The sequence below is a fragment of the Anabrus simplex genome, chromosome 7 (genome assembly GCF_040414725.1).
Source record: "Anabrus simplex isolate iqAnaSimp1 chromosome 7, ASM4041472v1, whole genome shotgun sequence".
Lineage (NCBI taxonomy): Eukaryota > Metazoa > Arthropoda > Insecta > Orthoptera > Tettigoniidae > Anabrus > Anabrus simplex.
In genome coordinates this window covers 112,303,497-112,330,596 of record NC_090271.1, presented here as the reverse complement: position 1 = coordinate 112,330,596, position 27,100 = coordinate 112,303,497, and the positions used below count along the sequence as shown (strand labels likewise).

General features: G+C 37.9%; 1 protein-coding gene across 2 annotated transcripts in view; it reads right to left on the bottom strand.

The window, feature by feature from the left end:
• Positions 1 to 27,100, bottom strand: part of LOC136877723 (juvenile hormone esterase) — a 78,184-nt gene that overhangs the window by 35,206 nt on the left and 15,878 nt on the right. For both annotated transcript variants that reach the window (XM_067151932.2, XM_068228609.1), the window contains exons 3-4: positions 20,670 to 20,869; positions 6,627 to 6,780 (exon numbers count right to left, since the gene is read on the bottom strand). In XM_067151932.2, coding sequence (XP_067008033.2) covers positions 6,627 to 6,780; positions 20,670 to 20,869 — 354 coding nt within the window. The remainder of the gene's footprint in view (positions 1 to 6,626; positions 6,781 to 20,669; positions 20,870 to 27,100) is intronic.

Sequence of the window (27,100 nt, the reverse complement as noted above, 5' to 3'; positions counted from 1 at the left end):
ATACCATCTCTCCGCTGACAACTCAGAACATACCACTTAGTCGAGCAGCTCTCCTTCTTTCTCTCAATTCTTCCCAGCCCAAACTTTGCAACATTTTTGTAATGCTACTCTTTTGTCAGAAATCACCCAGAACAAATCGAGCTGCTTTTCTTCGGATTTTTTCCAGTTCTTGAATCAGGTAATCCTGGTGAGGGTCCCATACACTGGAACCATACTCTAGTTGGGGTCTTACCAGAGACTTATATGCTATCTCCTTTACATCCTTACTACAACCCCTAAACACCCTCATAACCATGTGCAGAGATCTGTACCCTTTATTTACAATTATATTTATGTGATTACTCCAATGAAGATCTTTCCTTATATTAACACCTAGATACTTGCAATGATCCCCAAAAGGAACTTTCACCCCATCAATGCAGTAATTAAAACTGAGAGGACTTTTCCTATTTGTGAAACTCACAACCTGATTTTTAACCCCGTTTATCAACATACCATTGCCTGCTGTCCATCTCACAACATTTTTGAGGTCACGTTGGAGTTGCTCACAATCTTGTAACTTATTTATTACTCTATAGAGAATAACATCATCCGCAAAAAGCCTTAACTCTGATTCCACTTATCTACACATATCATTCATATATATAAGAAAACATAAAGGTCTAATAATACTGCCTTGAGGAATTCCCCTCTTAATTATTACAAGGACAGATAAAGCTTCACCTACTCTAATTCTCTGAGTTCTATTTTCTAGAAACATAGCCACCCATTCAGTCACTCTTTTGTCAAGTCCAATTGCACTCATTTTTACCACTAGTCTCCCATGATCTACCCTATCAAATGCCTTAGACAGGTTAATCATGATACAGTCCAATTGACCTCCTGAATCCAGGATATCTGCTATACCTTGCTGGAATCCTACAAGTTGGGCTTCAGTAGAAGAACCTTTCCTAAACCCAAACTGCCTTCTATCAAACCAGTTATTAATTTTTCAAACATGTGTTATATAATCAGAAAGAATGCTTTTCCAAAGCTTACATACAATGCATGTCAAACTGACTGGCCTGTAATTTTCAGCTTTATGTCTATCTCCCTTTCCTTTATATACAGGGGCTACTATAGCAACTCTCCATTCATCTGGTATACCTCCTTCGACCACACAATAATCAAATAAGTACTTCAGATATGGTACTATATCCCAACCCTTTGTCTTTATATATCCCCAGAAATCTTATCAATTCCAGCTGCTTTCCTAGTTTTCAAATTTTGTATCTTACTGTAAATGTCATTGCTGTCATAGGTAAGTATTAATACTTCTTTAGTATCAGTCATCTCCTCTATCTGGACATTATCCTTGTAACCAACAATCTTTACATACTGCTGACTGAATACTTCTGCCTTTTGAAGATCCTCGCATACACACTCCCCTTGACCATTAATGATTCCTGGAATGTCCTTCTTGGAACATGTTTCTGCCTTAAATTACCTATACATACTCTTCCATTTTTCACTAAAATTTGTATGGCCACCAATTATGCTTGCCATCATGTTATCCTTAGCTGCCTTCTTTGCTAGATTCAATTTCCTAGTAAGTTCTTTCAATTTCTCCTTACTTCCACAGCCATTTTTAACTCTATTTCTTTCCAAACTGCACCTTCTTAGCCTCTTTACTTCCCTGTTATAATATAGTGGATCTTCACCATTCCTTACCACCTTTTAAAGGTACAAAACTATTTTCACATTCCTTAACAATTGCTTTAAACCCATCCCAGAGTCTGTTTTACATTTTTATTTACCGTTTTCCAACGATCATAGTTACTTACCGTATTAAAAACTCCCTAATGCCTGTTTTATCAGCCATATGGTACTGCCTAATAGTCCTAATTTTAATCTCTTCCTTTCTTTCACATTTATTTTTAATTACCACAAAGAGAGTTTCGTGATCACTAATACCATCTATTACTTTGGTTTCTCTATAGAGCTCATCTGATTTTACTAGCACTTTCAGAACTATTATTCATTCTTCCCCATGTACACCTATTTAGAAGTGCTATACTCCCTGAGTTTTTGTTTAGACCATCATGCTAGGCCATACCTTTTGACAAGCTGTTGGAAAAGGAAGATATGTGACAAATGTATTGGTCTGCCCATTACTCCAATTTAACCCATGGAACATGTACGGGACGTAGCAGGAAGGCACCCAGCAGTATGTAAACATCCACTGGAAAATTGACATTGAAGGCAATAGTGAAAGAGGAATGGTCTATTATAACATCTTTACATCCTAGTCCGAAGCATGGAAAGATAACGCAAAGTATGAATAGCCGTTAGAGATGATTACATAGCCTATGGAAGATCATACTTATCTTCTTTACATTCTGGCATAGGTGCACCTGTATTATGTTAGTCAGTTTTATGTACCCATTTCTGAATAAAATATGATTGTACCGGGCGAGTTGGCCGTGCGCGTAGAGGCGCACGGCTGTGAGCTTGCATCCGGGAGATAGTAGGTTCGAATCCCACTATCGGCAGCCCTGAAGATGGTTTTCCGTGGTTTCCCATTTTCACACCAGGCAAATGCTGGGGCTGTACCTTAATTAAGGCCACGGCCGCTTCCTTCCAACTCCAGGCCTTTCCTTTCCCATCGTCGCCATAAGACCTATCTGTGTCGGTGCGACGTAAAACCCCTAGCAAAAAAAAAAATATGATTGTAAAATTTTCTATTCATTATTTTTTCCAATTATTGTTTATCACTCTTGCAACTTATGAAAGTACAGTAAATTTGATATGTTTTTCTCACAGACACAGCTTCCTAAAGGCACACCAGTGTATAACATCACTCTTTCAACAGCTCTACTTTAACCCTCGAACCAAGGGGCGTCAATATTTCAACAATTTTCTCAGCCGTGCAGTAGCAATACAGATTCATCAACTTGTTATTTCATTTAGGTGCCTTGTTCCACCAGGCATGAAATGGCGTTTTTGTGATATGAAAAGTACACTAATGCTCTGTACTCGATTATGTCCATAAAACCACAACTTTAGATAAGTTCTCCTTGGAATCAAATCAACGATCTACTAGTACAACAGCCAAAATAAACTGTTACATAGGTATATATATCTCCTGGCTCAGTCCAGTGGCATTTCACGGTGCTCAAATATGCCAGCCTCGTGTCTGTAGATTTAATGCCTGCGAGATGAAATTTCAGCATCTTGGTATTTCAAAAATCGTAAAAGTAGTTAGTCTGATATAAAGCCAATTACAAAGAACTTTTCATGCCATTGTTGCTCCACTTCACATGTTTGTGGAATATATATATATTTCCGTTTAGGATCAGCCTCCTGTATTTACTAAGAACAAGATAATATATATCAATTTTTTCTGTACAGTTCTATTAATTGAAGAAAACTCTAAATTATAAAAAAACAGTATAATTAGTGTGACATTTCAGAACTGTAGAGGTGGTGTCTCAGGATCTTGATGGAGCTTTGGAGGACGAGAGTCACAATTTTGGGAATAAGCTAGTTATTGTCCTTGTTTTGCTTCCATACAATGTACCTTCTGCAAAAATGTTTCCAAAAATATCTTTCTAATATGTGTATCTAAAGTATATTTGATGCAAGAACATATCTTTTCTTAAAAAAGGCCTTCCTTGTTCGTGCTAGTCTGCATTTGATATCCTTCTTAGTTTTACCATTGTTACTTTTTCTACCATCCAAATATATACCTCCTTTAACCTTCCGTCGGTCGCAACTGATCTGACAGGCACAGGCTGAAGTCATGGGTCGCTACCACTCCAATGCGTGGACTTACAATTCTCATCCTCTGACTAGCCTCGCTTCTTGACACGTTCATTAGTCATGTAACAGGCAGTCTGTGTTTGCTTGCTCCATAAGCCGGAAGTGTTCCAACTGATCTGGTAGATCATTGCGACTGTTCCCGTTGTGACTGGTGTTTCAAAGAGATGCAAATAATTGCTGTTGTGTAAGTAGTTAAATCATTTGTTTACCCTAAATTTGGTATAATTTCCCATGTAAGCATGTAGATAGTGCAATATAAGCCCGGTACCTCACAGGCACATTGCAACTATTTACTTCCCAATTTCTCTTTATTTTAGATATACACCATACATTATGGCCAGTAGGAAGGAACATTTTAACTTAGACAGAGCAGAAGATGTGGAGGATGCCCAACGACTGTTGCTGGATGAAGATGATGATGCGTTACATGAGAATTTTGAAGATGAAAGTGACACAAGCAGTGACAATCTTCTGGAATCAAGAGATGGTGACTCAGAAACAGAACAAGAAGACTAAAACGGTGATGCTGATGAACAAGGAGCATTAGAGGCCAGTGCTAATTATTACGAAGGGAAAGACAAGACAAAATGGTGTATGGTGCCACCATCCCAACGGGTCCGCGCCATGAAGCTCAATCTCATACGATATCTACCTGGAGTTATAGGACTAGCAAGGCAAGCTAAATCACTGCTTGACTCCTGGCAGTGTTTATTTACAGAGGAAATAATAGACATTATTGTAACTTACACAGATCAATACGTGGACTACGTGAAACAAAATTTTACTCGTGAAAGGGATGCTGAGCTTACAGACCAGATAGAGATAAAAGCATTCTTCGGTCTATTGTACTTGGCAGGATCTTACAGAGGGAATAGGCAGAGCCTTGAAGATCTCTGGGGAACTGATGGAGATGGTATAGAAAAGTTTGCACTGGTAATGAGCCTCAGGAGATTTAAGTTCTTGATTCGTTATTTCAGATTTGACGATCGCCAAACCTGTGAAGAAAGAAAGGAACATGATCGACTAATAACGCCTGTGCGAACACGGTTTGTGGAGAACTGCATGAAATCATACAGTTTGGGTGAAAATGTGACTTTAGATAAAAAGTTAGAAGAAAACATTTTTATTTCAAGTGTTGTCACCATGTGTAGTATCACATAAATGCTAGTGCTCTCTGATTACTGCCCACTTAAATGACACGGATTTCCTTTTGTGTCGAAAATATTAGTGTTCTTGTAGAATCCTTACTGAAGAGTATATGACCTGTTTAGCCCTGTTTATGATATTTCCCATGTTTGTTGTTATTGCTGAGATGTATGAACATAGTTTCCGCCAACATAAGATTTTCTCTGCGATTAAAATTGTAAATACTGCAAAGATACCAAAAATTTTGAAGAAAAGAGTTGGTTACAAAATGCTGCTTATTTTGGGATCAGAATTTCACAAAACCATTTTTAACTGGCTCAAACACACCTATATAACATAAGGAGTACTTCATAACTGCCCACGTGAACTTCCCTAAACTTATACTTGGAGGGATCTCTCAAGCTCATTGCGACCTGCCTTGAAACTTTATATATTGCGACCGACGTAAGGTTAAGACTTCATTTCCTAATCTAACACATCCTGCATTTCTTGATTTTATTCCACAGTATTCCTTTACTTTTGTCGGATTTATTTTATTTTTCATATTATGCTTGTTCTTCAGAATTGTAGCCTGCCTGGTGACCATGGTCATTAAGGCATGATCTGATACTGCGGTTAACCGGTTTGAGTCCTGTTGGTCGAAAAATGTTTCACCATCAGAATGATGGCTGGCAGGATAGGAGAGGTGGTGGTAAATTTATAATCACTATATTGCGTGCCAAAAGCCTGGATTCAATTCCAAACCATTCTGCAGTGCTCACATGGAGTGAGGGCACATGATGCTGTTGATGGAGATTTGTCTGTTGGATGGAGACGTTAAGCCTTGAGCAGACTCCTTGGTGCTATTCGACAGTAGTAGGCTATGTGCCGGTGCTGGGTTTTACCCTCTCCCTTTCTACTATCGTATATCACATCATTTGCTTCATCTCATTAACTTCTCTGATGAGTTTGACGTCAGGAAGGGCATCTGGTCATAAAAACTTGCTACGAAGATTCATTACGTTCATACCCGACCCCGTAGAGAAACAGAACTGTGTCTATACCATTTAGAATTTTCTATCGATTTTCTGCAGACTTAATATAATTACAACATCTTTGGCAAATAACAGAACTTTGATTATGTCTCCTTGAAATGTGATTCCTTTTCCATTTTGTCTTTGATTTTGTTTACTGTTTTTCTATGTTAACATTGACAAGGAGAGGTAGTAAACTGCAACTGCCTCACTCCTTCCTGAATACCTGCTTCTTTCTCATAGCCCTCGATTCTTATCATTGCAGATTGATTTCCTTAATGATTGTAGGTAACTCTCCTTTCTTGAAATTTGAAGAAAGTTACCTTCCAGATCTCAAAATGCTTGGTCCAGTACATTTAGAATTTTAATTTTTTAATGTATGGCTTTAAAATGTTAAGTGTTTCATAATGCCATTTAAAAAATAATTTTCCCCATAAAAATCTCAGATGTATTATTTTGACAACAAAATTTTGAATAACAAAGATAGTAAGCTTTTATGTAAGGCAGGTGGTGTAATTTATTCTATATATAAACATTTGTTCTTAAAATAATAATAATAATAATAATAATAATAATAATTCTTAAAATATCTGCTGTCAGAGAGTTAAACACTACCAGTTCAAGAGTTAAGCCCTTACACCATACAAGTCGTACAAAATGGCTCACCATTAAACATCATCAGACCTTCAGCATCATTGACTCCTATGAGGAGGGGCACTTTGTTGTAATCACCATCTTTAAGTATCTGACGTGGCTCACGTGGAAGGAAGGTGTCATCTGTAGTGACGTAGATAGGGAGAGATACTTCAATCCACTTGTCCTATAATTAGAAAACTGGTTTTAGTACATGTGAAAGACAGCAATAAGAAGAAAAAGAATCTATATTAGAGACAGTAAATGAGAGCATATATCTTGAGAATTTCTTGATGTCTTCCAGAGGACACCCATCCCGTGAGCCTCTGGCGAAGATTATGTATGTTTTGTACATCATGTTATACACTGACAAGGGAACCATATGGATTGAACTAAACAAATTTAAAAGAAACTTTCCAGGATGATCAATTAAGGCACCAAAAACATAATGGTAATAATAACTTTACCACAAAATCAAAGGTACCGGTAGTATTACAATGTAATGCAGAAATATACCTGTGCAGTTCGGAGCAGTTAGGCAATAATAATGTAGAATGACCTTGCATATGCACTGTAAAAATATACTGTTGTTCTATCTATTTTAAATATGTAATACATATTATACAAAAAATTACCATTTGACAAGAACAAAAGCTCACACTCTACAAACCTATTTTACTAATATAAAAGTGAATGAATATAACAAAATATTAGGGTTTCAATACTTTTGTTTCATCATTTATATGGAATCTGAAATAATATGTAGTATGAAATTCAGGCAGCCTATTAATATTATATTTTATTAGTGCAAATGAGAAAACTGCCACATTCCTGTTCAAAATTCCTCATTTTACATGCTGTTGACAGCCTGTGTGAAAACAGCAGGCTAACAGCATCATTCTAATGTCTTAATGTTGATAGTCCTATTAAATGTCATTGCAATCAGTCTGGTCCAACTCTAACAGTTCTCTTGTGAGAAAATAATACACTGACCAATTGGCCAACTCACCAAGAGGACGAGACGAATTTGTGAGCCATCAAATATCCAGGTGGAGATGGACACAGTCAAATTCACATTCAAGGGTCATGGTTACAGCAATTTTCAGATTCATAGAGCCCTGCACCCCAGAGAAACGACCAAGCAAAGCTCACAGAAGGAAGAAGTGAAGGAAACTGCCTACCTGCCTTACATTCACAACACCACAGATTGAATTGCCAAGGTCCTCCGCAAACACAATATAATGACCGTGTTTTGCACCGCCACTAAAATTGCACACAGTCTGAGTAAAACCAAGGACAAATTGTCCCCACTTTTACATCCTGGAGTATATGAAATTCCCTGTACTTGCGGTAAGGTGTACATTGGCCAAATATGCCGGCCCATTGGTACTCGTGTCAAGGAACATGTTGCAACTTGTGAATCTCATTATTGAGCTGTATTGGAATTCAGAATAAGAAGTTGATACATTAATAAAAACCACCTTTCCAATACATAGTAATCTTTTATATTTAGGATAAAACCATTAACAGATATTAAAATTAGGACATGTTTCGCTCATACTTTGTGAGAATCATCAGCCAGAATAACCTAATACAAGGTAGGTCAGGGCCCTGATCCCAGTACATATAATGTAAAAATGTCTAATAACACAACGATAAAACTAATTACAACAATTTAAAAATGATCAGTAAGAATACAATATGTCTATTAAAACATTTAGTGACCATTAAAATAGCTTGAAGTGTAAGTGAATGATAAATGTTAGTGGTACGTTGCAGTGAATGATTATTCGTACGGAACGATGAACATAATCCTCACATGATGGCATTAAACTGTTTATAGTTGTGAACACTTTTTACACAATAAAAGTGAACTATTGTGGACTGCTATTTTGTTACAGACGTCTTAAGATCACATGAGTTGGTTGAAAAACGAATTGTATGGATGGATAAAACATTGCCTGGTTAACGTGAAACGGCTTTAAGAGATTCCCTCATGTTATATTTCATCGTTGTGTTATTCAATATATAATATCATTGATCTTCGAACAGGGGACTAAAAAATCTCATAGGTGAAAAACATGAAACAGGAGGGCGGGGCGGGGTGCTGCGCTGCGCGAGTTCTGAGCTGAGAGAGGGGATGCAGTGTCAGTTGCTGGGATTTAAAATATGTCCGGCTGTGGGGAAATACTGAAAAAAGGCGCTTACCCTTGTGTTGGTTGAGGAGTAAATGGTCCCTTAGTGGTTTACGGAGGTCTGATGGTCACTAACTTGTTGGTCTGTGTGTTGCACGAATGTGACCATAGAGGTGGGGAAGATGGCGGAAGGGGAAAGGAGGGCGGGGCAGGGCGGGGCGCTGCGCTGCGCTGCGCGAGTTGTGAGCTGAGAGAGGGGATGCAGTGCAAGGAGCTCCCGTTGCTACCGGTGGATTAAAAGCATGTTTAGAGTGAAATATTTTCATGAAATTGTTGGCATTGATACTGAAATTAGCAATTAGATTAGGGATTTGCTCAACTGTGAGACTATTAATGTCCGAGATATCATTTAAATTTCTATTTTTATTAAAATGATGGTCCAAGGAAATGTAAGCATTTTCATACCCGGCCATTAGACTACTTTTGTTTGCGTATTTCAGTATTTGCATATCTTGATGGATAGTGCTGAAAGTATGCCCCGTTTCCCTCATATGGATACTCATGGTGGAATGTTTTCTGTATTTCAAGGCGTTATAATGTTCTAAATATCTTATTCTAAAGCTGCGGCCGGTCTGTCCAACATATGAAAAAATTGCCCTGTATGCATCTGAATCTATATATTCCTGAGTTTGAGAATTTGTTGTAAATCGTATTAATGGAGTTGGAATTGAAAAAAAAAGTTACGTTTGGTATTACGGGTCCAGTATGTAATGTTAATATTGTGCTTTCTTAATGGTTTGGTGATATTGTAAATGGCTGGATTAGTGAACGTAAAAATGGCGAAATTTGTTTTTTTGTTTTTTTTAAGGGATTAATGTAGTTTTATTCTTTGACTTAAATTTATCTATAATTTTGGTGATCATATCAGGTTTAAATCCGTTCAGCATGGCTAATTCTTTGATGAAAGTTTTTTTTTTTCGATTAGCGTAAGGAAGAGGAATGTTCAAGGCCCTGTAAACCAAGCTGTAAAATGTTGCCTGCTTGTGGGAGTGGGGGTGCAATGATTTGTTTTTTATTGTTAAAGGAGCAGCAGATGATTTCCTGTAAATTTGATAAATGAACTTCCCGTTATCTCTAGTCAAAGTTACATCTAAAAACTTTAAGGAGTTGTTGACCTCGTCCTCCTTAGTAAACTTAATATTGTTATTAAGGTTGTTGAGGAACGTGAGTACGTTGTCGCTATTGTTCAATTGTCTATCTATGATCACGATCGTGCCATCCACAAATCTTAGCCAGAGTTGTAAGCCGTTAATTTTATTGATTATTGAATTGGTTTCCAAATCGTCCATGAAGATGTTAGCAAGAATGCAGGAGATTGGGTCACCCATTGCTAGTCCATTTTGATGGTATATTTTATTATTGAAAGTGAATTAATTATTGTTAAGTACAAATTTCATAAATTAATGAAATTGTCTATTTCACATCTGCTTAGAGTATTGTGTTTCATAAGGTTAGTTTTTACGATGTTAATTGTGTTATCTATCGGTATGTTCGAATACATGTTAGTGATATCATATGATACCATAATATGTCTGTCTGTTAATTTAAATGTAGACAATTTTTCGCAGAAGTCAATGGAGTTCTTTATATAGGCTTCATTATTGAATTTGAAATGCTTGTATAGGAAACTGTGCAAAAATTTTGAAACATTGTATGTGGTACTATTTCTACAATTTATAATGGGGCCCATTGGTATTTCCTGCTTATGTATTTTCGGTAGAGCTCTGGCTGTGGGTAACTGTTCATGCTCTTGTAAAATGAAAGAAGACTTTTTTTAGAAAGTTCTTAATGTCTCATTGGATTTTTAATGTGGGATCTTTCTCCACTATATTACAAGTTTCAGTGGAAAAGAAATCATCAGTTTTTCTAATACATTCATCTTTATTTAGCAGTACCGTTGTGGGACCTTTGTCCACTTTTGTGACTATTATACTATTATTTTTGATTTTTATCTCAGCTATCAGTTTGTTAAGTTTTGGTAATGACTTTGATTTCAAATCTTTAACTAAAGAGTGGAGGTTTTTCTTTCTTTCATACTTCATGTCATTTCTGGGTATGTTCAATGGGAAGTTTTAAAATACTAGATTTAACTTCGGCAATACTGGTGATGAGGTCATCAGACTTATTAGGATTGGGCCAGTTAAATTTCATACCTTTATTCAAGAGATCCATTTCACTGTTAGTGAATGTGGTGTTAGATAAATTCACAGTGGTGAGGATGTTGTTTATCTGGGGTGTGTGCAAATTAGTCATTCTATGTGACTTAACAAGCTTAGTTTTTGACTCCTTGAGGGATGTTAGTTTTTTCTCCAAAACTAATTGCTTACTGTTCATAGCAACTGACACTTTTTCATTAACAAATTTAGAATAGGAATCTCATTCTAATGGGGGCATACACGAGGAGATCTCCAAATGCACATTATAAAGTTGTACATTCAAAAATGATTTTTTCTTATAATGCAATTTGATTTCGTTTTTCAGCCAAATATGATTTTCTTTTGAGTGTTCAGCAAACTGGAAGAAAAAATATTTCTTCTTTGTGAGATTTTAAAGAATTTTGGAATTAGACTATTCTTTAAACATTATTTTAGAAATGTGATGTCTCTAGATGTTTTGTTGACCCCCACCTTGAGATTAAGAAACCTATTCTTAAAATTTACCTGGTTGGCAGTTACATTGCAAGTTGTGAATCTCATTATTGAACCATATTGGAATTCATAATAAGAAGTTGATACATTAATAAAAACTACCTTTTCAATAAATAGTAATCCTTTATATTTAGGATAAAACCATTAACAGGTATTAAAATTAGAACATGTTTCGCTCATACGTTGTGAGCATCATCAGCCAGAATAACCTAATGCAAGGTAGGTCAAGGCCCTGATCCCAGTACATATAATGTAAAAACATCTAATAATACAACGATAAAACTAATTACAACAATTTAAAAATGATCAGTAAGAATACAATATGTGTATTAAAACATTTAGTGACCATTAAAATAGCGTAGATATTTCCCCACAGCAGGACATATTTTAAATCCCAGCAACTGACACTTACATATTCTCTTTTCTTTTTTCAGGGCTCACCTGTTTCATGTTTTTCACCTATGAGATTTTTTAGTCCCCTGTTTGAAGATCAATGATAGTAGGCCTATATATTGAAAACACTACGATGAAATATAACACGAGGGATTCTCTTAAAGCCGTTTCACACTAACCAGGCGATGTTTTATCCATCTATACAATTCGTTTTTCAACCAACACATGTGACCTTAAGACGTCTGTAACATTTAGCAGTCCACAATAGTTCACTTTTATTGTGTAAAAAGTGTTCACAACTATAAACAGTTTAATGCCATCGTGTGAGGATTATGTTCATCGTTCCGTACGAATAATCATCTACAGTAACGTATCACTAACATTTCTTATCATTCACCTACACTTCAAGCTATTTTAATGGTCACTAAATGTTTTAATAGACATACCTTCTTACTGATCATTTTTAAATTGTTGTAATTAGTTCTATCGTTGTATTACTAGACGTTTTTACATTATATATACTAGGATCAGGGCCCTGACCTACCTTGTATTAGGTTATTCTGGCTGATGATGCTCACAAAGTATGAGCGAAACACGTCCTAATTTTAATATCTGTTAATGGTTTTATCCTAAATATAAAGGATTACTATGTATTGGAAAGGTGGTTTTTAATAATGTATGAACTTCTTATCAAGGAACATGAATGTAATATTTGTCTCAACCAGCCAGACAAATCAGCAATGGCTGAGCATGCTCTATCGTCGGGTCATAATGTCATGTTCCAAGATGCTCGAGCTATTACACACACTAGACACTACAGGTCCAGGATTATACGGGAAGCTGTGGAAATACGTAGAAATCCTAACAATTTCAACAGGGACACTGGCTATCAATTAAGTAATACCTGGTTGCCAGCCATTAAGGATTTACGTAGGTAGTTTCCTTCCCTGTCTCTTCACTATTGTTATTTAATTTTGGTGTTTTCCAAATTCGTAAGTTCCTCATCACCAGATGTTTCATTCCAGGCTTGTGTCAATGTCATACCTTCATATGTGCATACACCTGTTATGTTATGTGACCCTCTCAGACTGATCCTGATGGTTCCGTCAGCTTCTGCTTCGAATGGTAGCGCTGTACCACATCTGGGGAGCCATCTGGTGACGAATGAATGTACCATTTCCACTTCTATTATAACGTCTATATTAAAACCTCATTGTTTGAGAAGCCTTTCTCGTGGACAAATGAGATTTTCTTCTGATGATCCAGAGCAAATTTCTCTGTGAAACGTAAAGAATTTCACCTTTTTTTTGACATGGCGTAAGCCCAAAAGCATATATCATGTTTGTTCGTATTGAATGACATGATATATGATTGTAGGAAGGTTGAGGGTGAAACCTGGTGCCGGCATATAGCATACTCCTGTCGAATAGCACCAAAGGGGTTTGATCAAGGCTTTATGTCCTCATCTGACAGACGAATCGCAATCAACAGTGTCATATACCCTCACTCCATATGAACACTGTAGGGAGGTGTGGAGTTGAATGCAAGCTTTTAGCATGCAATCTAGTGATTAAAAATTGTATATCACCACCTCTCCTACCTTACCAGCCAATATTCTGATTGTGACATTTTTTTCAACCATCGGGACATGTCGTCAGATCATATAGACTTGGCACCTTAATGATCATGGCCACCAGGTGAGCCTGTATAGGTTCCTCTATTCCCCTTTTTAAAAATGCTGCATAGGGCTATATAATTAACTGCCAACAGATTGCACACAATATAGGAACTAGTATATACAGTAGTTTATTAAATGATATATTTTCCATTACTAAACCAGTCTAGTGGCATACATATGGAGCAAGATATGTATGGTATATATTGTATACAACCTGTGACAATAATGTTCAGTGAATAGTCCTGTACTGACAACATAGATGAACAATGCATGGCAGTGAACTTACTGTCCTTCAAAATAGACCCCTCCCAAAACTATGGACTGCTGAGATCGGCGATACGTGTCCTGGAAACTTTGCGAGAAGGCTTCCTTTGGGATGGCGTTCACAAGCCTCGTCACGTTTTCATTGGATGTCAGGAATATTGTCAAATCTCTTTCCTTTCAAAGCGAGTTTGATGCATGACTTTTCGGCTCTGACCTTTTTCCGATGAGGGGATCCCAGAGAACACCATTCCATGCTTTGCCGTTTTGTTTCAGGGTCGTACCTGTGACACCAGATTTCATCCTCGGTGACAGTACAGTTCAAGAAATTTGGCGTCGCATCCTCCGTTTCGACAAAATCCTGTGAAGCCACATTTTCCTCTTCCCCAACTTATGGGTAACAATTTGTTGTACAGATTCATGGTTAATCTGCAGTTCATCCGCTATCATGTGGATAGTTAATCGTCAATCGTTTGTTATTAATGTCCTCACCTTCTCAATGTTTTCATTACTGATGGCGGTCACCGGTCTTCCGCTATGGGGGTTGTCAGAAACACTTTCCTGGCCTCCTCAAAAATGGGCAAACCACTCAAACACACATTTCTTTCAGTGTCTTGCCAAGCTTAAAACAAAACTGTACATTGATCTTTTGGTCGTTCATGTTCCTGTTCGCAGTTCAAAACCAACGCACTAAACATGCACTGTGTCAGACAGATCTTACATGGCACACATGATTCTCAACTGAACAACGTTTGGAGCAGGTGGTCAAAACCTGCTGCTACACAAGTGGAGCGTTGTGTGTCGTCAGTGTTGCCGGATTGACCGTTCCGACTTCATTCACTGAACTTTATTGTCACAGGTTGTATATGGAATATACTTCTGTGTACAGTTCATACAGATCAATAGATACATCTATATAAACTATGCATGAGGGTATTTCAAAAGCATATCCACTGATAGCGGTTGCAATGAGATTTGCAATGTCAAGAGCAGTGTTAGAGCAGCTATCAATGCCAGTTTTTCCATGCATAACACAAGATAAATCTGGACAGTAATGATACTATGGTTGTTACAATTCCTAACAATAATTTCCTTTTATTTGTGAACCGCTCATACATGTTTACGGTTCTTCTTTCCTCAATGTGGTGCTGAAAATGGACAGTGAATACACTAGAACAATGTTACTTCTTGGCCCCATGATTGCTGGTGCTTTGCCTCCTCTCAGCACTGCAGCTTGGCACCAAACCATCCTCCCTCTCCCACCCATCAGCAGTTCCCTTGAAGCATGCCTAATTCAAACAATAGTTTAATATTTGATACTTGGAAAATTGCACTTAATATGAGATTGAGGATCTTTAAATATTTGCATTCCTTACTGCACCCATGTCACGATCTCTGTAATGAAGTTGGCTCAGATCAACGAGTCGCAGTTGCCAGAATCCCCTTGTTAGTCACTCTAATGCTTACAAGCACTCCTACATAGTCACTACTGCTGGGCTGGGGAATACCCTCTCTGGCAGCATTAGAGTTAATAGTTCTCATAGGAAATTCAAGGTGGATTGCTGGAAACACTTGCTGAGTGCTTTCAGCTTGATTTGTATGGTGAGTGACATGTGAATGAGCATACCCTTTTCTTTTAAATTAGGAACTTATTTACTGGTTACAGATTTATATCACAGTTTCTTATCTTTATTATTACAATTGTTATTTTTATATACAGAGAAAATCTACTGTGGACAGCTGCCCTTATAATGTACTAGGGAAACCATAAAGATTCATCTTACTGATGAATCTAAGAAGACAATAGAAATTAAAATATATTTAATTGTCATTGGAATTTAAAGAATGGTAATCATTATATATGGGAAACTACCTCACTCCTCACTTCCCTAGTATGCCTCTCAGTGACTATCTATCTATCTATCTATCTATCTATCTATGACAGCTGTTGGCAGAGTTGTGGAGGATTGAACCAGCCATCAGATTGAATACCAAAATAATTTTTTTTTAAGTAAATAAAAATCTCAATATTCATAATTTTCAGGCAGCTTTATTTATATTGTTACGTTGTCCATTCTATAAATTATAAATAGTGGGTTATAATTATTTCTGTTATTACTATCATTGGTTTTGCTGTAAAACTAATATATTGTTTGTTAATACTTCAACTGTTTCCATTGTTTAATTTTAATATTGTACTTCCTAAATGAATAGGGGCCAGCTGGCTGAGGTAGTAAAGACATGCTCAGTTCTCCTGTAAGGATGTGGGTTTAATTCTGTACCAGGAGGTTAAAAAATTTAAGAAACGCTATTTCCAACTCTGGAGTTATCCATGGCTCTGATTTTCACTCAGTCTACACCAAAAAATAAGTACCAGGTTGATTCCTGGGGTCAGTCGGGCATAGAGCTAACCACTCTTAAGCTGCATTTCTTCTTCTTCTTTCGGTGCCTATCCATTTCGGATGTTGGCGATCATGATGGCTATTTTTGTCTTGTTTGTGGCAGAGCGGAACAGTTCAACTGATGACATATTGCACCAGCCTCTAAGATTGTCAAGCCAAGATAATCTTCTTCCAGGACCTCTTTTGCTGTTGATTTTCCCCTGGAGTATTTTTTGGAGTAGGTTGTATCTATCTATGTTGCGCATTATATGTCCCAGATACTGCAGCTTTCGGCATTTCACTATCTTGATCAACTGAGCTGTTGTGTTCATCCTTCTCATTACTTCCACGTTTGTAATTCTCTGGGTCCAAGATATTCTCAGGATCCGCCTATAAAGCCATGTTTCAAAAGCCTCCAACTTCTTCTCTGTGTTTTTATTTAAGGTCCATGTCTCTACACCATATAAAAGAACAGAAAATACATAACAGTGCAGAAGTCTGATTTTAGTCCCTAAAGTTAGATTGTGGCTTTTAAACACATTACTCATTTTCTGGAACACACTTCTTGCTTTTCCAATGCGTACCTTGACTTCTTGTGAGCAATCCCAGTCTTCATTTATTATGGTTCCAAGGTATGTATATTGTTTTACCCTTTCTATACTCTTTTGATTTATAACCAAGTTTATTCCGGAAATATTTTCCTTACTTATAACCATGAGTTTTGTCTTTGCGGTGTTTATTTCAAGCCCGTATTGGCTGCTGACTCTTACAATTCTATCCATTAGTGATTGTAGCACTTGGATAGTATCAGCAAATACAATTGTATCATCAGCATACCGGATGTTGTTTAATCTCACTCCATTTATCAAAATTCCTTCTTCTATATCTTCCAAGGCTTCTCTAAATATGTATTCTGAATACAAATCAAATAGTATAGGTGACAAGATACATCCTTGCCTCACTCCTCTCAGGATTTTGACTGCTTTGGTGTGTTCTCCTTCAACATGCAACACCGCTGTTTGATTCCAGTACAGCGTCTTGATGATTCGCTGATCTCTTTCCTCCATTCCAATATTTCTCAAAATATCCAATTTTTCATGTTTTACACAGTCAAAGGCTTTCTGGTAGTCTATTAAACAAGCAAATACATTCTTATTTACATCTCTACATCTCTGAAAGAGGACCTGCACACTGAACAAGGCTTCTCTCGTACCTACTGCTTTAATAAACCCAAATTGATTAGGGGCTATCTGATCTTCACACAGTCTGTATATTCTTCTGTGTATCACTCTCAAGAACACTTTCAAGAGATGACTCATCAAGCTTATTGTGCGGTAATCTCCACATTGGTTTGCGTTTTGCTTTTTTGGCAAGGTGATGAACTCTGATTTGAGCCATTCCGATGGAATATTCCCGGATACATAAATTCGATTGAAAATTTTGGTCAACAATTTTACATGATGTTCATCCATCAGTTTTAAGAACTCTGCTTCTACTTTATCTGGTCCCACTGCCTTTCCGTCCTTCATCTGATTGATGGCTGTTTGAACTTCTTCTTCTAATATATCTGTGCCACTTATTTCATTTGTATTTTGTGTAAAAGCACATCTCTTGTCATAAAATAAATCTTCTATATATTTTTTCCAGATCTTTTTCTTGTCTTCTAAATCCACCATCAAGTTCCCAGCTTCATCTATTAACTTTCCACCAGTGCCATTCCTGTATTTCCCTGTTACTTCTCTTACTTTCCTGTGTACATGAAGCTGTCATACCTACTTTGATATAACTCAATCTCTTCACATTGCTCCACTTTTTCTTTTTCTTTTGCCTCCCTGATCTTTCTTCTGATGTCTGCATTTATCTTTCTGTATTCTGCAGGTTTTCCTTTATTGACTCTTCTTTTCTCCATTAGGTTCAGTATTTCATCTGTCATCCATGACTTTCTCTTTTTCTCCTCTGGTTTCATGTACTTCTCTTTTACTTGCTGAACGGCATTTTGTACTTTAGTTAATTCTAATTTGACATTATTGCTGGTGATGTTTTCCTCTCTGATAATCTTCAAGTTAAGTTCTACTTGCATGTTCTCTTTCATTATTGGGTCTTTGATTTTCCTCAAATTGTAGTTTTGCCTGTTCTTCCTCTTCACTTTCTTCATTTTGACTTTGAAAACTCCAACAAGTGGTGTGTGATCTGAGTTGACATCTGCACCAGGGTAGGTTTTCACTGCGGTGCAACTGTTCCTGAAACGTTTATTTACCAATATGAAATCAATCTGGTTTCTCACACATTTCCCGGGTTTGTCCATTGGAGACTTCCATGTATATAGTCTTCTAGGTGGGAGTTTAAACCAAGTGTTCATGATCACTAAATCATTTGACATCGCAAAACTTTCAAGATCATCCCCTCTGGAATTCCTCTCTCCTAGTCCAAACGGTCCTACAATGTCTGATGTCCTACCTTCCCCCACTTTCGCATTGAAATCTCCCATCACAATTGTCAGATCATGTTTGTTAAGGTTTTTCAAAATCCCATTTATGCTTTCGTAGAATTCTTCTACCTCTTCATCTTCCTTGTCCATTGTAGGCGCATACACTTGTATTATGTTTATGTCAATAGACCTAGCACTCAGCTGTAACATCAGCTGCATTTACACTAGCGAAACTCCATTGCGAAAATCGTTCAGGCAAAAGTTACTCGCTTAGAATGAAATTTCGCACTACCCAAAACAGGGCACAATTCAGAGTGAAAAATAGCGTGAGTGGGACGAGCCACCTTCGACAAGCCTGAAAGCTTCAGGTCTGGTTTTGCAGCCAACACAGAAACTTGTTTTGTCCCTCCAGCTGCTACAATATTTCATCATCTTATAGTAGATTAGCGTCATAAAAGTGTCCAAGTTGAAATAAATTTCAGTTTTTATTAAGAAATTGAAGTGTTGCGTTTTTCATGCTGGTCAGTTTAAGTTCTTCACAATGACCCAAGAATGCTTCAAAATACGTACCAGTAGGTTTAAAAAATAATTAAATGACAATTTTTCATTATAAACCAACAGTAATTGCTTACCTGATCCAGTGACTCTGCTCTTATTTTCTTTCGATCTTTCGCTTCGATATGATCCCAGTAGTGCTTTCATCTTCCCTTTCACTGTAGAAATAGGAAAATTTAGTTGAGAACTAATTTCCTTCCACACATCTTCTCTTTTATTGCGATTGATATCGTTTTTATTTTTCAGATTCCACATAAAATTTTGATTTTTGTAGAGCTTGATGACCTCCAATCACTGTTCTTGATTCATCCCTTGCACAACTATGGGGGCACGCTTACAATGAGCAAATTCGATGAGCGAAACTGTTTGATGCACGGACAAAAACTGACTGAGCTCCAGCTCACAGCGAGGGCCCTCACTTCGCAATTACTCAGGGGTGAGGGAGCATCTACACTAGGCTCAATTCCCTCGTGAAATTATTTTGTGAGGAAATTGCACTTAGTGTAAACACAGCTTAATGTAACAAGTGATGAGGTTATGGACAGTGGTAGCCTTTGTCCTCCACTCATCCAAGAGCCTTCATGTCCAAAATGGAGATGAGTTTGCTTTACTTTTACGTCCTAAATAAAGTGGTTACATGTAAGAGAGGGCCTTGAGCCCTAACTTCACATTATCTATCAGTCATTGAACAGATCCTGTGTTAAATACACGTAGGAGATCATACAACTTTTCACCCTGAACAACCACCACTTTACCCACGTCTACCGTATTTGGCAATCCCGTACCTGATTTAGCCTGCAGATGAGTTCAATCACCTCTTGGCAGATCCACGTCAGGTGAAAATTTGACTGGGTCCTGCACTTCAAGAGAGAAAACCTCTGTAGGTGGGGGCAGTAGAATAACACCCATGGTGTCCCCCATCTGTTGTAAGAGGCAACTAAAGGGGGCCCTAGGAGCTCTCAACTCGGCCTGGATTGACGACCATGGGGCCCTTAGCTGAGTCCTGACACTACATCCATTCACTTATGTCAGGCTTCTCACTTTCATCAATCCTATCTGACCTCCCTTGGTCAACTCTTGTTATTTTCTGAGCCCAACGGTATTAGGTTGTAAGGTCTAGAGAGTATTTCATTTTCACATCCTTTATGGCCCTTGCCTTCCTTCATTTTTCAAAGTGTCAGATCCCTTCCATTTTTTCTCTCTGATTAGTGTTATATAGAGGATGGTTGCCCACTTGTACTTCCTCTTAAAACAACAATCACCATCACCACCGGCACCTCCACCACCAGTCAAGAGAGAAAATTTACAGCATGTTGTGATTCGCACATGCACACACAGAGGGCATCACTATTCACTTTCACTCAAGGGGGTTTATGAGATTCTTGAGATTTTGGCTGCCATGCTGGTCTCGAGGCTCTAGAGTGAGAAGAAATCCTAATTCTTCTACCAGCTGAAAGATTATTTGCAGCTAAATATACATTTAATTTCTTATACTGTAATTAAGCAGATTAATCTATTTTTAAACTAAGACACATACCTCTTCGGCCGCGTGACTTGCGTCAAGCTCTGCCAATTTTCCTGATGGCACTTCTTTTAGACACTTCAGTAGCTCATCACCTTCCAAGTTCTCACAGCCTGCAAACTTTAACAGGACCTTGTTGTTCTCCGAGACGGATGGCTTAAAGGCCCATGGGTTGAGCCCTGTGCCGCTTTCACAGATCACACGCTGAAACAGGCCTGACAAGCCACCAGGTAAGGAAAACTGACATGTGCTCTATGTTATTGGCAACAGTGGCCACGTGCTTAGCCAACTTTAGATTGTAGCTTGGCTAATAGGGTAGGGTAAAAGCTGGAACAGTCATGCATGTATGACTGGGTAGGGCAGTAGAGTATATTACCTAGTCTAGTCTTTCCCCTGGTCCAGTCTCAAAACAAATGTTGCATGGTAACATTCTCCACTGACACTGGTGGAAGTAATAACAAACAGCATACATAAAGCTCAGTAGGTCGGGTTGTAACAGGTGCTTTAGCAAAGTAGATTTTCAGTATAAATTCCTGTCCATCTACATAGAGTGATAGTTAACATTTATTAGCTGCTATCCTCAGAGGCCTGGGTTTGATTCCTGGTACTACCAGAGATTTCAGAATGGCAGAAAGGCTGGCAAGTGGTTAAAATGGTACGTACAGCTCACCTCCATTTGGGGTGTACCTGAAGAAAAGCTGCACCACCTTGGGACAAGGAACGAATTTTCTTCAGTCCAAATTCCTTGTGTGTCAGTAAACCTATCTGCTATATCTGTGCAGTTGGATATCTTGCTGCTGAAGATTGATATTAGAAGCAAATGAGTCTTTCTACGACTCAATAGACTTACTAGATAGGGGTTAAAACATTGTGCATGAGGAGAGGGTTGTTATTGTATTTGTTTGTTTGTTTGTTTGTTTGTTTGTTTGTTTGTTTGTTTGTTTGTTTACGATAAATCATACAGATTTTATGGATTGTCTAGTGAAAAATGGCAAGCCTCATGTACATTACACTACATTATTCACATATTTACACTCATACAGTAATCCATTCACTCGACAACACTTTCACTCCCGTCCATGTACACACAGAGATTTACATCTTTTTACATGGTTTGTAAACTGTGTTAGAGACGAGACTTGTATTTTAGGTGGTAGCTCATTCCAGAGATGTGCGAAGTGGCTGTGGTAGGAGGTGGTATGGGCAAATAGAGAGACAAGACTAATGCCTCTGTGGACTGAGCAAAAGGATAGAGAATGGCGGTGAAATTGGTCAAGGTTAATGGAACTGGCGAGGAATTTTTGGAGGAAGATCAATTCGGTTCTTTTGACAACGATTTCTATTGAGGGAAGGTTAACTGAATGAAGATGGATGCGGTAAGTTATTAGCCTCTCGGCCCAATTCTGTGTTTTCTGAAGTTTGTTTAGATTTGCGACTGTGGTGAGATCCCAGGCAGGAACACCCCCAAACCGTAACACCACCTCCTCCGTACTGTTGGCCCTACACACGATTGCAGGTAACGTTCTTCAGGTATTCACCAAACCTAAACCCTTCCATTGGATTATTACAGGGTATAGTGTAATTCAACACCCCAAATCACTTGTTTCCAGTCATCCACTATCCAATGACATCGCTCCTTACACCACCTCAAACATTGCTTAACATTGACTACAGAAATGTTTAGTTCATGAGCAGCAGCTCGACCATTGTACTGCATTCTTTTTAACTCCTGATGCTCACTCATATCACTGGCTGGACGCTGGTAGCTCCTTGGAACTCTCAAATGATTCTTTCTGGCGATTTCTTGAGATTTTTTTACAACCACCCTCTGCAATGCTTAACGGTCCCTGTCTGCCATTAAACGAGGTCTGCCTGATCTTGATTTAGCTGTGGTTGTTCCTTCATGTTTACACTTTACAATCACATCATCAAGAGTTGGCTTCGTAGCTTTAGAAGGGTTCAAATGTCTCTGATGAATTTTTTTACTCAGGTGACATCTGGTGACTAGTCCATGTTCGAAGTCACTGAGCTCTCCTGACCAATGCATTCTGCTGTTACTGCTTCTCTACTGATAATACAATAATCCCCACCTCCTTTTATACTGGCAGGTCCGGCTCTTGTAACATCTAGGGTTCAATTCCGCAATACATAGGGGTGTCCGGATACACTTGATCAGGTAGTGTATAAACCTTTCTTCTCATTCTCTTTTGTAGAACCCTCTCAAATACTTTTGCTACCTCAGGCAAGTGCATGAGATCTCAATTGTTACTGCACATCTCTTGTCACTCTTCTTAAATATAAGTATTATTACTCCTCTACTGCAGTCATTTGGTACCGTCTCTCTTTCCGAATACATATAAAAGACCTATACAGCCATTGTAGACCAATGGGTATTGCTGCTTTTATAATTTTCACACACAGTTCTTCCAATCCTGCTGATTTTCCCACTTTCATTCGTTTGACAGTAGTTCCCTTCTCTTCCATTGCAATTTCACATTCAAATTCTGTCTGCTCACATTCTACCTCTATCATGTCGTCTACACCCATTCTCATGTTCAGCAGTTCATCAAAGTAATCCTCCCATCTTTTCCTTATTTGCTCTGCTTGTGTTATCTCTTTGTGTAGATTCTCTTTTTTCTCTTCCTTCTTGCAAGTTCATATAGCATCCTTCTACAACTATACACTTCTTTCTTGCAAGCCCTTCCCAACTTTTCTTCACTTACTACTGTCTTGCACCTTCTTTCCATTTTCAGATACTTTCTTCCATTTTATCCCTGTTCTATAAATTCCATGCTTTATTACTTTTCAATGCTTCATTTATCCCTTCATTCCACCATTTGGTCTCTTTATCTTTCAGTATTTCAGCTATTCTGCCACAAGCACTCTCTGAAAAGTTTACAAATGCATTCTTGGACATGTTCCATTTCACTTCTGCACTCTCCACCTCAGCTCTGGGTAAGTTTTGTTTCAATTTATATTGGAAAATTTCTTTTAATTCCATACTTTTATTTTCTTCTTTATTTCTTTCATTTTCACTATTTCTTCTACTTTCATTTTTGCTACCACTACTCTATGGTCTGAATCAAAGGCTGTTTCTGGTGAGGCTGTTACATCTAACAACTGTTTACAATTTGCTCTTTCCACCAAGAAGTAATCAATTACTGTTTCCCCATCCATAGCTTGTAATTTTTGAACAGTTCTTCTTGTATTGCATACACTTAACCCATTTCTCCCACAAAAATCCACCAACTTTTCTCCATCATTCTTCTTTCAATATTCAAAAGGTCCAATTACTGCTTCCATTCCTTTCCATCAATCCCACCATTGCACTGAAGTCTCCCATGACAGTTGGAAAGGGCTTGCAAGAGAGTTAGAAGTGTATAGTGGTAGAAGGATGCTATATGAACTTGCAAGAAGGAAGAGAAAAAAAGAGAATCTACAAAAAGAGATAACACAACCAGAGCAGACATGATAGAAGTAGAATGTGTACACTGTCCTTAACTGTGCCTTTATTATTCTATCACTTTTGTAGTCCACCTTATTTACATACTCGTTTAAGATCTTGGTTACTATCCGCACTCCATTCTTTGCCTTATGTCCTCCACTTCAGTACAGAGTGTATCCCTTCCTTAACTTCTCTTTCCATTTCTTCTCCATTTAACCTCACTCAATCCCATCATAGCTATACAGGGTTGTTGTTTGTTGGGTATTCAGCCCGAAGGCTGGTTGGATCCTCAACAGGTTCACCATTAGCTGTCATAGATGGCCTAGGTGTCACTGAACAGGCGTACTAGAGAAATGAGGAGTGAGGTAGTTTCCCGTTGCTTTCCTCACTGAGCCAGAAGTTGCTCTTGCACATCAGTCTGCCAAGCCCACTGAAATGCATGCACCAACCGATCCTATGAGCAACATTTTCACACCCTTCATAGCAGGGACTGGCTGAATAAGGAATGGCATTACTAGTGTCACTCATACCTCAGCCACTTTCATATTGTCAAAGCCAAGTATAAGACTGAGACAGGTCAATGAAAGTAACAATTTTATTTTAGCCCATACCAGAAGACATAGTGCACTGTAAACACTACATCTTGCCAGCAAAGGCAGCTATACAGGGTTATCGGGTAAAACATGAACAGAATATATGAGCATTACAGCATTTACCATACTGATACGTAATTTTAAAAAATTACGTCAGTATCTTGTGCTGTTGCCATTTTATCAGCTACTGAAGTTAGCCAATCAGATCGCTTCGCGGGCGAATTGAAATGGGCTGTACGAGGCTATGTTGCTAAATCTTCACGTGGCCATACCGAGCAATGAGCATCAAACGCTAACCCACCGTTCTTGTTCAAGTCCCTTCCGTGGAGAAGTTTATTTCTTCTATTGGCTCTCTCAAGCCGGTCAAAAGCCACGTGCAGATTTAGCAACACTGCCTTCCAAAGCCTATCTGAAGTTGCCTGTGCAGCGATCTGACTGGCTAACTTCAGCAGATGATAAAATGACAATGGTGTGAGATATCTAATTATGTTTTTCAAATTATTTATCAGTATGACCAACCCTCTAACACTCATATATCTGGTTCACATTGTTTCTGACCACGCTGTATGTCCAGTCGGTATTCATAGCAGATTTTCTTTGTGCACTCCAAACACACTTTCCTCTCATATCTATACGCTTCCTGCAGATGATCATATGTATCTGTCCCACTCATAAAAATATTTAGAACATAAATTACTAGTCTTTTGTGATGAAGCTTTACTTTTTGTGTCCTCTTTGCCTTCTCTCTCGGTGTCAGTGTCATGTTCACTTTCCATTTCATTACCAACATCTTCCACTCTGATGCAGCAAAGTGTGCCATGGTGACGAAGTGGAAATGGAGTGTGGGTATCCATGCAGCAATCAAAATGGACATGCGTAGTCACCATGTGGGATCAAGTGGTATAAGTACAGATTTTTTGCAGGCCCTTGGCAAATTTTAATGTGCGCCTGCCTCCCTTTTAATTTTTCTGACTTTTGTTATTAATTATTTTATGTAAAAGTGATCTATATACCCTACATATTTGAAATTTGAATCTTTAATTACAAGTTTGATACATAAAATTTATTTTAAATTTATTTTTCATTTATTTGCATCCTAATATTTTTAAATAGTGTAAGTTAACCCTGAACCATGGACTTGAAATTAGAGAGACTGCTTTGTATTAAAGTGGTTGTGAAATCTAAATAATAGTGCCAGAAGTGCTAATTTTTATTACAATGATAATAGACACTTTAACAGTTCAGTTACTGATATTCAACATAATGAAACATACATATAAATTGGCATATTCTTCATATCAACAAGCAAAATGGACCCTAAGTTGAGTATTAAGTTATTTCACTGAACACTACACACAATATTAAATAAACCTCACTACTACTTTGCCTTAACACATTCATATTAATATTTATTTTTCTTTCTTCTGTTTCTAAATATTTAACCCAAAATGCCCTTGTACTTTCACTCTGTCTCAAAAAATGTGCAATTCCCACCTCCTTCTCACACACTGAACTATATTTTCTTTAACAACATTTTTAAATGCCTTAGTTTTTAAAACTTCCATTAGCCACCATATCATTCCCCTTTCTGTTAATTTATAATTTGTTATTCTCATGCGCCGAGCTCGATAGTTGCAGTCCCTTAGATGTGGCCAGTATCCAGTCTTTGGAAGACAGTGGGTTCAAACCCTAATGAAAGCAGCCCTGAAGATGGTTTTCCGTGGTTTCCCATTTTTACACCAGCAAATGCTAGGGTTGTAAATTAATGAAGGTCATGGCTGCTTCCTTCCCACTCTTAGCCCCTTCCTGTCCTATCATTGCCATAAGACTTACCTGTGTTGGCGCGACGTAAAGCAACCTGCATTATTCTCATGCCTGGATATATATTCATGAATTCCTCTAGAATTTTCCTATTTTTACCCTCATCTCTTAGCATTTGTATTTAATTATCTGCTACTCTCTGTGCCACTTTCCTACAGATATTTCTTTCTTCTAGGTTTCTGCCAGTAGTTACCCATTCCAATTCCTTTTAGTAATTGCTTTAAGTTACCTGCCCAATACCCATTCTGGTACCCCATTTGGTGTCAGTAAGAGGTATTTGACAGTTTGTTCAATATTTCATTTGGTACTCTGTCTCTGAAAGCAGCTTCATTACAACTTAGAAAAACTGAGGCATACTTACAATTTTTTTTCATTCCCTGAATAGGCTGCCTTTCAAGTCTTTTTCTTTCTATTAATTGACATTTGTTTGTACAGTTAGCTTCACTGATTCTGTCTTCTAGGAGCTTCAGTACATTCTCAGCAGTGTTATGGTCTATGCTGTTCCTGGCCCAGTCTATCATTACTCCATAGCAGGGCCTCTCAGGGTGCATGCACAAAAGATGACTTTGCTTGGTTAACCAGACTCC